Below are 15040 nucleotides of genomic sequence, written 5' to 3' on the forward strand. Positions count from 1 at the left end.
CGGGATCCATGCGGATCGGGAGGAGCGATCCCAAGGGGAAGGGATGGAGCCGACACAGGGCAAGAGACAAGGCAAGTGTGCAAAGAGGGGGGGATGATGATGCACACACGCGTGTTCACGCATGTTCATGTGTGTTCACACGTGTGTGCAGGGAGCGGAGCTCAGTGCTCAATGGGGGTCCCCCCTGAATGGGAATGGGGGGGGGCTTTTCCCATCCGTGTGCATGGGAGGGGGGAGCTAAACACCCCCCAGCACCTCTTTATCCCATGAGTTTGGGGGGAATGAGGGATTGTTCTGTGATTTTGGGGTGGGAAAGGGCTTTTCCCATGATTTTGGGGGCGGGAGAGGTGTGTTCTCCCATGATTTTGGGGGAATGAGGGATTCCTCTATGATTTTGGGATAGGAAAGGGCTTTTCCCATGATTTTTGGATGGGAGAGTTGTGTTCTCCCATGATTTTGGGGTGGGAGAAGTGGGTTTTCCCCCATAATTTTGGGGTGAAAGAGGGATTTCTCCACGATTTTGGGGTGGGGAAGGGCTTTTCCCATGATTTTGGGGTGGGAGAGGTGTTTTTTCCCATCATTTTGGGGTGAAAGAAGGATTTCTCCATGATTTTGGGGTGGGAAAGGTGTTTTTCCCCATAATTTTGGGGTGAAAGAGGGATTTCTCCATGATTTTGGGGTGGGAAAGGTGTTTTTCCCCATAATTTTGGGGTGAAAGAGGGATTTCTCCACGGTTTTGGGGTGGGAAAGGGCTTTTCCCATGATTTTTGAGTGGGAGAGGTGTTTTTTCCAATCATTTTGGGGTGAAAGAGGGATTCCTCCACGGTTTTGGGGTGGGAAAGGGCTTTTCCCATGATTTTTGGGTGGGAGAGGTGTGTTCTCCCCTCATTTTGGGATAGGAAAGCTTTCTCCCAAGGTTTTGGGCTGGAAGAGATGGTGTCTCCCGTAATTTCAGAGCAGAAGAGGGATTCTTCCTCGCTTTTTGGGCTGTTCCCCATGATTTTGGGGTGGAAAAGGGGTTCTCCCAAGGTTTTGGGCTGGAGGAGGTGTTCTCGCTCCTGAGTTTGGGGTGGGAGAGGCGTTTTCCCAAGGTTTTGGGCTGGGAAAGGTGTTCTCCCACCCCAACGCAGTGGGATGATGACGGTTGGGGTGTGTTGGGGGGACACCCCCTGCCCTCCATCCATCTTCTGGAACACTCCAGTGCCGAGGAGCCGCGGCGGTGGTGATGTCCTACCGGATCCCGTGCACTAAGCTGGGATATTGGGAAAACAAGGATGGAAAAGGGTCAAAGGAGCTGGAAAAGGGATGGGAAACACTTCCCCCTGGCTCCCTTGTCCCAGTTTGGGGGGTGTGGGGGGGGCACTTACTGCAGTTTTGTCTCCAGCAGGTTGAGCTTCTGCTGGTCCACGTAGCGAGAGAAGAGGGAGAGGAGGTTGGAAGGGGTGGACACCGGCTTGGCCAAAGCTGCCTGAGGGATCCGCAGGAGCTCCCGGGTCGCCATGAGCATCAGCTCCGTCCTGCCGGGAATGCAACGGGAAGAGAGGGAGCCCATCAGGAGGCCAGGGTGCTGCAGGGTTCCTTCCTTCTTCATCACCCTTTCCTCCTGGGTGCTCGGGCTTACGGGGCAGCGCCTGTTCGCAGGAGGAGGTGGAGACACTCACCACTGGTTGTCCTGCATGAGCTCCGTGCTGCTGTCCGAGCTCTGCAGTTCCTCCCCACGGCTCAGGACCAAGTACAGCAGGGACAGCCCGAACTGCAAGCAGAGAGGGAGGTTGTGAGGGAATTCCTATGGCAGGGAATACAAGGGAGCTTTCCTCCCGCTGTTCCTCCTGAGAATCACCTCCCAGTCCTGCTGGGGATGGTGGCACAAGTGGGAAGATCCCTGACAACAGCCTAAGGAGGAGGAGGAGAGACGTGGAGCTGGCTTGTGCTGGTGTCCCTGGCCAGTTAATCATGGAATGGTTTGTACTGGAAGGGACCTTAAAGTTCATCCAGCTCCAACCCCAACCCCTTCCACTGGAGCAGCTTGCTCCAAGCCCCTGTGTCCAACCTGCCCTTGAACACTGCCAGGGATGGGGCAGCCACAGCTTCTCTGGGCACCCTGTGCCAGCGCCTCAGCACCCTCACAGGGAAGAGCTTCTGCCTAAGAGCTCATCTCAGTCTCCCCTCGGGCAGGTTCAAGCCATTCCCCTTGGCCTGTCCCTACATCCCTTGTCCCAAGCCCCTCTCCAGGTTTCCTGCAGCCCCTTCAGGCACTGGAGCTGCTCTCAGGTCTCCCCTTCAGGAGCCTTCTCTTGTCCAGGCTGCCCCAGCCCAGCTCTCTCAGCCTGGCTCCAGAGCAGAGCTGCTCCAGCCCTCGCTCCAGCAGCTCCACATTGCTCTTGTGTTGCTGCCCCAGAGCCAAACACCCTCAATTCCTGAACAAGGCAAGCACAGAACTCCTGGTGCCATTCCTGCACCCAACACCGGGAAACCCCCAAGGACTGGGGTGGGAAGGATGAGATGTCCCCTTCCCGGCCTGCCAGGAGCCGAGTGGGCAGCACCTTGTTCTGGAGCACAGCAGTGAGGTGCAGGTTGGTGGGCGCTGGCGCGGGTGCGCTCTGAGGTAGGTTCGTTAACTGCTGCACAAGGCTGGTGACTGTCCCCAAGGGAAGGTGGTAGAGGACGTGGGAGAAGGGCCTCAACAGGCAGGGCAGCACCTGCAGAGAGAGGAGCAGAGGGGTGAAAGCAGGGAATTGTGCTTCCCATGGGATGCTGTGGACGCCAACAAGCTCCTGCACCAGCAGCGCCTCCACTTCCCACCCCCTTCACACCCCTGCAGGCTTCAAATTCCATCAGATCTTTGCCTTTTTCCTTCTAAATCCTTTCTTTTTCTCCAAGCAAGCTCGGATTTATTCCATGGACCCCTGTGGGGATTTATTCCATGGACCCCTGTGGTTATATTCCATGGAACCCTGTGGTTTTATTCCATGGACTCCTGTGGTTATATTCCATGGACCCCTGTGGGGATTTATTCCTTGGACCCCTGTGGTTTTATTCCATGGACCCCTGTGGTTTTATTCCATGGACCCCTGTGGTTATATTCCATGGACCCCTGGGGGGATTTATTCCATGGACCCCTGTGGTTTTGTTCCATGGACCCCTGTGGGGATTTATTCCATGGACCCCTGTGGTTTTGTTCCATGGACCCCTGTGGGGATTTATTCCATGGACCCCTGTGGGGATTTATTCCATGGACCCCTGTGGGGATTTATTCCATGGAACCTTGTGGTTTTATTCCATGGACCCCTGTGGGGATTTATTCCATGAACCCCTGTGGTTTTATTCCATGGAACCCTGTGGTTATATTCCATAGACCCCTGTGGTTTTATTCCATGGAACCCTGTGGTTATATTCCATGGACCCCTGTGGTTATATTCCATGGACCCCTGTGGTTATATTCCATGGAACCCTGTGGTTTTATTCCATGGACCCCTGTGGTTTTATTCCATGGACTCCTGTGGTTATATTCCATGGACCCCTGTGGTTTTATTCCATGGACCCCTGTGGTTTTATTCCATGGACCCCTGTGGTTTTATTCCATGGACCCCTGTGGTTATATTCCATGGACCCCTGTGGTTTTATTCCATGGACTCCTGTGGTTATATTCCATGGACCCCTGGGGTTTTACTCCCTACATAACCCAGGCTGCAGCGGACACCTGCGAGCTCAGCCCTTGGAGGACTGTGACCTCTGCTCCACGCCTCGGGAGTCTCCCGTTGTCACCCGATGAGCCGGGGCCGTGGCTCTTTAGACAAGAGCTGGCCTCAGACAAAGGCACTGTGCACCAAACCCTCCCTCTTCCTTCCCGTGCTGTGCCAGCGGTGGAGATGGACCCTGCCAGGAGCTGCTGCAGCCTTCCCAATCCTCTGGGAACCTCCCAGGAGAGGCAGGAACCATCCTTAGGACACAGGATGCTGTTTGCCAACAGTAAAGAGAGTGGAGATCCAGCTCCAACCCACAGCAGATCCCAGCAAGGGGACCCTTCCCAGCCTCTGGAATCTCACCTCATCCTGAGCATCCTTCTTGATGAGGAAGGGCAGGTTCCTGGCTGTGGCCATGAGCACGTCGGCCGCTTGCTCGGGGGACAGGAAGGGCAGGATGCGGGCTACGAGGCGCTTCCCTTTCCGGATGCACATGATCTGCATGAAGTGGTCATCGCTCGGCCTGGGGAGGAGAGAAGATTCCAACCCTTGGGAAGTGTTCCTTGGGGGGGAAAAAAGAGCCTTGGGAGAGTGCCCATAACCAAGTCACAGACCCCCAGCTCCACTGACCTGTCCTGCCCGGGCGCCTTCCCCCTCAGGTTGTCGTACATGTCACAGATCTTCTGCTTCCTCTCGCCCATCAGGGCCGGCCTCTCCCCTTCCAGGCTCAGGAGGTAGCGTCTCTCATAGTCCTCCACGTCCAGGAGGAGGCTGTATGTCTGCAGGAGACCCAGGGATCTGCTTGTCCTGCTCCACAGGGAGCCAGGATGTGTGCCCTTTCCCCAAGCAAGGCTGTCCCAGCTCCTTTGCTGCCTACAGGAATGGTGTATCCTGACCCAGATCCCATCCAAACCTCCTTCAACCCCAGCGTGGGAGTGGACTGAGCAGGGGATTCTGTGTCCATCCTCTCCTGCCTGGCTGCAGAGCTGATGTGTTACCACTCTCAGTCCAGAAGGGAACCTTCCAAAGCCCATCCGGGCTGGGTCCCACCTCCAGCCTTTGCACTCCAGCTCCCCCAGGCAGAACCTCAGCCACCATCTGGATGTCCAGAGGAGCTCCCTGGTACCACACCATGGTCCCCGTGGCCATTCCTTCTCCTTAATGCCCCACCATGCATCTCCCATGGTGACCCCTTGGAACCCACCTTCTCGATCGTGACAAGGGTCTGGCGCCTCTTGTCCCGAACCTGCTTCTCCTTTGTCTCCTGTCGGGTTTGGGGACAATGGGTCAGGGCTGTGACAGCTCCAGCGGTGGCCAAGCACCAGCCCCAGAGCTGCGCTGGAGGGGAGGCAGGAGCAGAACTCACATCATCCTCGCTGCGGGACGTCACCACGGCGTCGATCATCTTCCGAGGGTTGTTGACGCTGGAGACCGTGAGCTTCCCTAGGGAGCCCTCGAACTGCACTGCAGGAAGGAGGGAGAAGGGAGGCACAGGGAGTCAGCGGGGACATGAGCCCACCTCACCCATCTCCAGGCCAGCAGGAGCCCTGTGGCTACCTCCAAACTCCAGCCGGCACCAGCAAACCCCACTGGCCCAGCCTGGAATGAACCACCAGCACCCTAGAGATGTGTGGAGAACCACCAGCACCCTACACCCATAGAGCTGCAGGGAGAACCACCAGCACCCTACACCCATAGGGATGTGTGGAGAACCACCAGCACCCTACACCCATAGAGGTGTGTGGAGAACCACCAGCACCCTAACACCCATAGGGATGTGTGGAGAACCACCACCACCCTACACCCATAGAGATGTGTGGAGAACCACCAGCACCCTACACCCATAGAGATGTGTGGAGAACCACCAGCACCCTACACCCATAGAGGTGTGTGGAGAACCACCACCACCCTACACCCATAGAGGCGTGTGAAGAACCACCAGCACCCTAGAGATGTGTGGAGAACCACCAGCACCCTAGAGATGTGTGGAGAACCACCAGCACCCTACACCCATAGAGATGTGTGGAGAACCACCAGCACCCTACACCCATAGAGGTGTGTGGAGAACCACCAGCACCCTACACCCATAGAGGTGTGTGGAGAACCACCAGCACCCTACACCCATAGAGGTGTGTGGAGAACCACCACCACCCTACACCCATAGAGACGTGTGGAGAACCACCACCACCCTACACCCATAGGGATGTGTGAAGGGAGCCCTCACCTGGCTTGTAGGTGTGCTCCAGCTTGGCCACCTGAGGTGTGATGAGTTTAGTGCGTTCCTTCTTGGGACCATCACCGTGGACTTCTTCCGCTGCTGACAACTTCTCCAGCTTCTGGAAGTAATTCTGAGCAGGGGGGGAAGAGAAGAGGTTGAGCCCCCGCCAAGAACCCACTTGGGAAGCATGGATGCAGCACATCCCTCAGCCCAGCCTGGGCTCCATCCCGTCCCAATACCCCCAGTACACTTTACAGCACTGCATGAGCAGATTTTCCTCCTCAGCACTGAAGTTCCTTCTCCTTCCCATCACAAACAAGGCCAAACCCACAATCCCCTGTGTGATCCCTGACTCCACGTCCTTCCCAGCACATTCCTCTTCACCCCATTGCTCCATCAGCGCCATGGGAGCCCGGGGGCTCCCCCACTGCTCTTGTCCCATCCGGCCCGGCCAACGTTCCTCTCCTCTGCTGGGGATCTGCTCATCCCCAGCTCCCAAACCCCCTCTGGCAGCAGGAGGCCTCCTGCCAGCCCCAGGGATCCATCGGCTCCCAATGGAGAGAGGCCAGAGGAGGCCACGGAGCAGCTCTGCTCTGGAGCCAGGCTGAGAGAGCTGGGCTGGGGCAGCCTGGGGAAGAGAAGGCTCCTGAAGGGGAGACCTGAGAGCAGCTCCAGTGCCTGAAGGGGCTGCAGGAAACCTGGAGAGGGGCTTGGGACAAGGGATGTAGGGACAGGCCAAGGGGAATGGCTTGAACCTGCCCGAGGGGAGACTGAGCTGAGCTCTTAGGCAGAAGCTCTTCCCTGGGAGGGTGCTGAGGCGCTGGCACAGGGTGCCCAGAGAAGCTGTGGCTGCCCCATCCCTGGCAGTGCTCAAGGGCAGGTTGGACACAGGGGCTTGGAGCAAGCTGCTCCAGTGGAAGGGGTTGGGGTTGGAGCTGGATGAGCTTGAAGCTCCCTTCATCCCAACCCATCCCATGATCTCACCACACCGGTGACTTCCCCTCCTCCCCTGCCCCACTCACGGCTGCTCCAGGACCCTTTTGGGTGCGCGGTTGCCACATGAGGATGGAGCCAAACAACTGCAACTGCCCCAGCCCCACTCCCAGCCAGCCCTGCTCCAAGCCAAGAATCCATCCAGCACCACCCATCCAGCACCATCCATCCATCCATCACCATCCATCCATCCATCCATCCATCCACCCACCCATCTACCCATCCAGCACCATCCATCCATCCATCCATCCAGGACCCATCCATCCATCCAGCACCATCCATCCACCCACCCATCCAGCACCATCCATCCATCCCTCACCATCCATCCACCCATCCAGCACCATCCATCCATCCATCCAGCACCATCCATCCATCCATCCAGCACCATCCATCCACCCATCCAGCACCATCCATCCATCCATCCAGCACCATCCATCCACCCATCCAGCACCATCCATCCACCCATCCAGCACCATCCATCCACCCATCCAGCACCATCCATCCCCATCCCATCCACCATCCATCCATCCAGCACCATCCATCCATCCAGCACCATCCATCCACCCATCCAGCACCATCCATCCACCCATCCAGCACCATCCATCCATCCATCCAGCACCATCCATCCATCCATCCAGCACCATCCATCCATCCATCCATCCATCCATCACCATCCATCCACCCATCCAGCACCATCCATCCATCCATCCAGCACCATCCATCCATCCATCCAGCACCATCCATCCAGCACCATCCATCCAGCACCATCCATCCATCCATCCATCCATCCAGCACCATCCATCCATCCATCCAGCACCATCCATCCATCCATCCAGCACCATCCATCCAGCACCATCCATCCATCAATCCATCAATCCATCCATCCACCCATCCAGCACCATCCATCCACCCATCCAGCACCATCCATCCACCCATCCAGCACCATCCATCCATCCAGCACCATCCATCCATCCAGCACCATCCATCCACCCATCCAGCACCATCCACCCATCCAGCACCATCCATCCATCCAGCACCATCCATCCAGCACAGCCCCAAGCCCTGCAGAGCCTTCCCTCACGTGAATCTGAACACCCTCAAACCCAGCCGATCTCTGAGCATCCACCAGCACCAGGCATGAGCCCAGCGCTCACCTTGCTCCACCTGCTCCAAACCCAGCTGCTCCCAGCCCCTATTCCTGAACTGGGAAGAGCAGGAGTGCTCCCTCCTCATCCTTCCTCCACCTCACCGTGGGCTTCACCACCACTTCCTTAGCACTCCAGCGTCCTCCTTCCACAGCCATTCCCTACCAAAGCTCTCCTGCATTTCCCCACTGAGTGGCTTTTCCCTGTGCTGCATTCCCAGTGTTTCATTCTGCTGTTCCAGCATGGAGAAGCTGCTCTCCCATTATCCTGGGCTTTCTGCTGCACCCTCCAAATCCATGCTGCCATGCTTGGATTTGGATGCTTCCAAGAAGAGGAAAGCTGCTCTTCCCTTCCCTTCCTAGGGATGCTCATCCCACGCCACGCCATTCCCAATGGCTGCACCTAGAGATGCTTCCCTCCACGGCATCACTCTCAGCACCTGCATCCCCTTCCCACCCAGCACCCCTCGGCACAGTTGGGAAGACCCCAATCCCACGGGAATGGCTAAAGCCACCTTCCGTGTCAATACCTGGTAGTAATAGTCATCCAGGTAGGGATCAGTGCTCTGGAGCTGCATCATCTGGATCTTGGACACCCAATCCTTCTCCCGCTGCAGCATGAGGTTGGCATAAGGATCCTTCCTCATCTGCTCCTGGTGGCTGCTCCGGTGACCCCCTCGATCCCCCACGGAGCCGTTGAGGCTCCGGTGCTGGCTGCCGGGAGGCAAGAAGGGCACCCGTGAGCACACAGGAGCTACAGGAAGGGACAGAGAGCGGTGCAGAGGCTGCTCCCCGGCAGCACGACCCCCCCCCCATGGCATGGTGGAGGTGGGGGGGGGCTGTGATCCCACCTTTCCCAGTGCCACCAAACCAGCCCCAGCGCTCACCTTCGGCTCTGCTGCTGCCGCTGGTGCAGGAGCCGCCGGTGCTGCGGGTGCAGATGGGTCGTGTCCGGGCGGAACATCTGGGGCTGAGGCCTGAGGAAGAGCAGGGAACGTGAGGGAAGGGCCACGGAGAACAAGGAAAAGGTTGGGTAAAGGGACACGGAACCCACCTGAGGCTCTGGAGGTGGGAGCCGGGGCCTGGAGGATGCTGGAGCTGCGAGGGAGGAGGAGGAGGAGGAGGAGGAGGAGCAGGGGGAGCCCCGAAGAAGGCACGGAAGCCACTGGCTGGAGGCATCATCTGCCCGACCCTGCCCTGCAGCAGCTTGGGGTTGACGGAGGGAATGGGGCTCCCCACCAGGCCCGAGACCCGGGCAAACTGGCTGGGGGACATGCGGCCCGCCTGGAACAGCAGGGAGAACACAGGGAGTCATCCCATGGGACATCCGGGAACGGCCCCGAAGTGGGGCCAGCAAGAGCCACCTCCTGCATCCAAGTGGGATCCTGCCCCTGGAGAGGGCCAGGCAATGAAGGGGTTTACCTGGGCTCCTCCGAGCAGCTGAGCTCTCTGCAGGTGGGTGAGAACGGGGGAGACGCTGTGTGGGAACGGGTGGCCCAGGAGGGAGGAATTCTATGGGAAGAGAAAGGGATTCCAGTCACAACCACGGCACAAACACGGACAGGGAGCGGGCGATGGCACGAGGGGAAGCACCAGAAGGAGACGAGTGGGGATAAATGGTCAGGATGAGGCCAATGGGCCGAGACACAGAGCAGAAGCCTCCCTGGATGTGATGACAGCCCCGTATCCAGCACCATCAGGGCCTGGAACTGCGGGTGGAAGGAAGGGAATGGGGCGATGGGGAAGGGGAGCAGAGGGGCCTGGGTACCGGTACATTGCAGAGCTGGTTGGGGGACATCCTCTCTCCATAGGGAGCGGGGTAGCGCTGCTGCAGGGTGGCTCGGATGTGGACAGGCTTCGGACACAGGATCTAAGGCAAGAAGGAAGCAGGAGAATGAGGCCAAGAAGCAGCTTGAGGAGCCCCACCATGGTGGGGCAGGGCAATGGGGACACACACACACACACACCCCCCCCCCACGTACCTGCTGGTTGAAGCTGGGCACAGCAGCCTGCTTTGGGGGGGTGCCGATGGGGACCGCACGGACAGGGGGGCTCCCGATGATGGGGGATGAGGAGCGCCGCGGCAGCGCCCGCTCCGATGGGTCCCGCTCGTCATCGCGGGGCTGCGGAGGCCTCTGGGGCAGAGCATAGTCCAGCACGGACACCGAGGGCATCTCCTATGGGGGAAGGGGGTCCCAGAGGGATAACGGGAACAGAGGGGGAGCAGGGATGGCACCAGGGAGGGAAAGAGCTTTAAGCTCATCCAGTGCAACCAGCACTCGGCCCTGCCACGGCCACCGCGGACCCACGGCACCAAGGGGCACATCCCCTGAACACCCGCGGGGATGGGGACTCTGGGCAGCCTGTTCCAATGCCTGAGCACCCTCTGGGGCAGGAATTGTTCCTCAGCTCCATCTAAACCTGCCCTGGGGCAGCTTGAGGCCGTTTCCTCTTGTCCCATCCCTTGTTCCTTGGGAGCAGAGCCCAGCCCCTCCTGGCTCCATCCTCCTCTCAGGCACTTGCAGGCAGCCATCAGGTCCCCCCTGAGCCTTCTCTTCTCCACACTGAACCCCCCAGGTCCCTCAGCCCTTCCCCATCACACCTGGGCTCCAGGCCCTGCTCCAGCTCCGTTCCCTTCTCTGGCCCCGCTCCAGCACCTCAAGGTCTCTCTTGCAGTGAGGGGCCCAGAGCTGAGCACAGGATTCGAGGTGCAGCCTCCCCAGTGCCCAGCCCCGTACCCAATCCCTGCCCTGCTCCTGCTGCCGCACTGGTGCTGGTGCAGCACCGGGATGCTGGGGGCTTCTTGGCTGCCTGGGCACAAGCTGCTCCTGCTCAGCTCCTTTTCCACGAGCAGCTTCCCAAGCCTGCAGCGTTCCATGGGGTTGCTGTGGCCCAAGCGCAGGACCCAGCACCGAGCCCTGCTGGAGCTCAGCCCATGGATCCAGCCTGGCCACATCCCTCTGCACCCCTCCTGTCCTTCAGGGAACACATCCCATGGCTCACACCATGGTGGGGTTCCAGGGCACCCCCAAAGCCCACGTCACCACGAGCTGCTCAGCCCCAGCCCATCCTCGAGCAGGATGGGGCCACCCAACACCCTCTGCTCCCACTTAAACCTGACTCTTACTGAAACCCCAACAGAAACCGAGACCAAACCCTGCTACCTCCAGGCACCGACATTCCCAAATCCCAACGGGAACACCGACATCCCTCAGGCACCACGGATCAGTGATACCCCCCCAGCACAGATCCAGCACCCAAGGGGGACAACGATGCCTAAGAGGAGCCAGCCTGCATCCACTCAGCACATTCCCTATCCCTATCCCTGGCTGACCCAGAGATGCTCCCAAACAGCACCCTCAGCACCCATCCTGCTCCCTCAAGGGTTTCCAGGGCCGTTCATGAAGCCACATCCGCACCCCAGCACCCTACCTGAGCGAGGAGCGGGCCCCGCATGCGCCGCAGCACGGCCGAGCTGTCCCAGATGCTGGAATTGAGCCCTCCAGGCTGCTGGAAAACACACTGGGAGTCAACAGGGTGCAATTGGGATGTGCCCCCCCCCTCCTCAGGTCCTGAACCCAACCCCGACCTGCGCAGGGCCGCGGGTCTGCACTGCCTGCATGATGGCAGGGTCCTCCAGCTCGCTGTCGATGACCAGCCGGGTCAGCCGCTCGGCCAGCGTGGCCTCCGGGTCCCCCAGCAGGTCCAGGTCCTCAGTGCTGGCCCCATCCTGCTCCCTGCTGGCCACGGGCTTGTCCTCCAGCTCGGCCAGGCGCTCGTGGGCCTCCTGCCAGTCGTCATCTGATGGGGAGGGGGGGAGAAGTGGGGCCAGTGCGATGTGGGTTTAGTGCAAAGGGGTTGGGATTGGGGGAGCTTGAAGGTCGCTTCCAACCCAACCCATTCCATGGTGCCAATGGAAGGGGGATGTGGATGGAGGTGGTGGAGGGAGTTTGAAGGAGGCCATGGAGGTGAAAGGGAGCTGGAGCAGCTCTGCTCTGGAGCAGCGTGGACAAGAGAAGGCTCCTGAAGGGGAGACCTGAGAGCAGCTCCAGTGCCTGAAGGGGCTGCAGGAAACCTGGAGAGGGGCTTGGGACAAGGGCCTGTAGGGACAGGCCAAGGGGAATGGCTTGAACCTGCCAGAGGGGAGACTGAGATGAGCTCTGAGGCAGAAGCTCTTCCCTGGGAGGGTGCTGAGGCGCTGGCACAGGGTGCCCAGAGAAGCTGTGGCTGCCCCATCCCTGGCAGTGCTCAAGGCCAGGTTGGACACAGGGGCTTGGAGCAAGCTGCTCCAGTGGAGGGGCACTGGAAATGGAAGAGCTTTAAGGTCCTTTCCCAAGCCATTCCCTGGAGGAACCACACTGTGGGGGCTATAGGAATGAGCAGGGGGTGGGCAGCAGCCTATGCCCCCCCCCCCCCACCCCTTACTCACCAACAGCACCAGCTCCAAACGTGTCATCATTAAACTGGTCGATATCTTCATCCTCCTCCCCCAGGCCTTGGAAAGCATCTTCATCCTCATCCAGCGGGCAGTCCTCTAAGGACTATGGGGGGAAAAGGGAATCAGAACCGACCCTGACCCCCTCAGAACCAAACCTATGGGGGGGTCTCAGGGATGGGGTGGAACCCCCATTAACACCTACAGACATCCCCCACATTAAGCCCTATGGATGCCCCCTATTCACAACTATGGACATACCCCACATTAACCCCTATGGATGCCCCCATTAATCCCTATAGACATCCCCCACATTAATTCCTATGGATGCCCCCCATTTTAACCCCTATGGACATACCCCACATTAACCCCTATGGATGCCCCCATTAACCCCTATAGACATCCCCCACATTAACCCCTATGGATGCCCCCCATGAACCCCATAGACATCCCCCCCATTAATCACTATGGACGCCCCTCATTAACCTCTATGGACATCCCTCACATTAACCCCTATGGATGACCCCCATTAACCCCTACAGGCTCTCCCTAGAAACCCCCTTTAACCCATATGGACCTCCCCATTAACCCCTACAGACCCCCCCACAGACCTCTATGGACACCCTCCTATTGACCCCTATAGACACTCTCCCTTTTAACCTCTATGAACCCCCGCCATTAACTCCTGTAGACACCCCCTATAGACTCCCCCCATTAACCCCTATGGACTCCCACTACTGATCCCTTTAACCTCTATGGACCTCCTGTAAACCCCTATAGGCTCCCCCCATCAATCCCTACAGATTCTCCCTATTACCCGCCCCATTAATCCCTAGCCCCCCCCCCGAACCCTATGGACCTCATCCACTAATCCCTATAGATCTCCCCCTCCATTAACCCCTATGGAACTCCCCCATTATCTCCTACAGATCCCCTCTATAGACCTCATCCAGTAACCCCTATAGACCCCCCCCCATTAACTCCTATAGATCCCACCTATAGATCCCTATGAACCTCATCCACTAATCCCTATAGATCCCCACATTAAACGCCTATGGAACCCCCCATTAACTCCTATAGATCCCCCCTATAGACCCCCCCCATTAACCGCTATGGAGCCCCCCCATTAACTCCTACAGATCTCTCCTACAGACCGCCCCCATTAACTCCTATAGATCCTCCCTATAGACCCCTATGGACCTCATCCACTAACCCCTACAGACCCCCCCATTTATTCCTACAGATCCCCCCTACAGACCCCCCCCCATTAACCCCTATGGAACCCCCCCATTAACTCCTTAGATCCCCCCTATAGACCTCATCCACTAACCCCTACAGAACCCCCCCATTTATTCCTACAGATCCCCCCTACAGACCCCCTCCCATTAACCCCTATGGAAGCCCCCATTAACTCCTTAGATCCCCCCTATAGACCTCATCCACTAACCCCTAAAGTACCCCTCATTAACTCCTATAAATCCCCCCATAGACCCCCCCATTAACCGCCATGGAACCCCCCCATTTGCTCCTACAGATCCCCCCTACAGACCCCCCCCCATTAACCCCCATGGACCCCCCCCAGACCCCCATGGACCCTTCCCCATTAACCCCCATGGACTCCCCCCCATTAACCCCCATGGACCACCCCCCCCACAGACCCCCCTGGACCCCCCCATTAACCCTTATGGATCCCCCCCCATAGACCCCTATGGACCCCCCCCACAGACCCCCACGGACCCCCCCCATTAACCCCCACGGACCACCCCCATAGACCCCTATGGACCCCCCCACAGACCCCCATGGACCCCCCCCATTAACCCCCACGGATCCCCCCACAGACCCCCATGGACCCCCCCATTAACCCTTATGGATTCCCCCCCCATAGACCCCTATGGACCCCCCCCACAGACCCCCACGGACCCCCCCCATTAACCCCTATGGAGGACCCCAATTAACCCCCATGGTCCCCCCCCATTAACCCCTATGGACCCCCCCCATTAACTCCCACGGACCCCCCCCATTAACCCCTATGGAGGCCCCCCATTAACCCCCATGGGCCCCCCCCATTAACCCCTATGGACCCCCCCATTAACCCCCATGGACCCCCCCACAGACCCCCATGGACCCCCATAGACCCCTATGGACCCCCCCCATTAACCCCCCATGGACCCCCCCCATTAACCCCTATGGACCCCCCCCCATTAACCCCTATGGACCCCCCATTAACCCCCATGGACCCCCCCATAGACCCCTATGGACCCCCCCCACAGACCCCCATGGACCCCCCCCATTAACCCCTATGGACCCCCCCCATAGACCCCCACGGCCCCCCCCCATTAACCCCTATGGATCCCCCCCCGGACCCCCCTATCCCCCCCATCGCCCCTTCCCCTCTCACCTGATACCGGAACATGGCGGCGGCGGCGGCGCCCACCGCCCGCTCCGGCCCTCGGACCCCCGCCGCGCAGGCGCGGGCGCAGGCGCATGACGTCACCCGCGGCACTCAGGGCGGGGTAAAGGAAAGGTGGAGGAATGCGCATGCGCGGCTGCGGGGCGCGGGAAATGGG

At 59.1% G+C, this 15040-nt stretch overlaps 1 protein-coding gene across 4 annotated transcripts; it reads right to left on the minus strand.

The window, feature by feature from the left end:
• Positions 1–994: 994 nt before the first annotated feature.
• On the minus strand, positions 995–14987 carry PATL1 (PAT1 homolog 1, processing body mRNA decay factor). Of its 4 annotated transcripts, none has more exons than XM_062641529.1 (19): positions 14872–14987; positions 12468–12579; positions 11628–11839; positions 11471–11548; positions 10021–10215; positions 9807–9908; positions 9461–9550; positions 9093–9322; positions 8926–9015; positions 8569–8752; positions 5908–6031; positions 5050–5147; positions 4888–4947; positions 4314–4462; positions 4047–4206; positions 2544–2699; positions 1662–1753; positions 1368–1517; positions 995–1252 (listed from the first exon to the last, which is right to left on the minus strand). In XM_062641529.1, exons 1-19 carry the CDS (start codon positions 14884–14886, stop codon positions 1231–1233), a joined length of 2319 nt encoding a protein of 772 aa, XP_062497513.1. In that variant the 5' UTR covers positions 14887–14987; the 3' UTR covers positions 995–1230. The 4 variants fall into 4 exon arrangements, with proteins under 4 accessions (XP_062497513.1, XP_062497516.1, XP_062497514.1 ...); XM_062641532.1 differs by having other exon boundaries at positions 9813–9908; positions 14872–14919; XM_062641530.1 differs by having other exon boundaries at positions 11471–11545; positions 14872–14918.
• Between the last annotated feature and the right edge of the window lie 53 nt (positions 14988–15040).

This window comes from Pezoporus occidentalis, unplaced genomic scaffold, assembly GCF_034315485.1.
Source record: "Pezoporus occidentalis ecotype Australia unplaced genomic scaffold, CSIRO_AGI_Poc_V1 ctg683, whole genome shotgun sequence".
NCBI classification, from domain to species: Eukaryota; Metazoa; Chordata; class Aves; order Psittaciformes; family Psittacidae; genus Pezoporus; species Pezoporus occidentalis.

What these genes read in the sequence shown, in the direction of transcription:
- PATL1 (XM_062641529.1), bottom strand. An exon ending in TCCCACCTCCAGAGCCTCAG is followed by an intron (nt 9,016 to 9,092) that starts GTGGGTTCCGTG and finishes GCTCTTCCTCAG; the next exon opens with GCCTCAGCCCCAGATGTTCC. An exon ending in AAGGCGCCCGGGCAGGACAG is followed by an intron (nt 4,207 to 4,313) that starts GTCAGTGGAGCT and finishes TCTCCTCCCCAG; the next exon opens with GCCGAGCGATGACCACTTCA.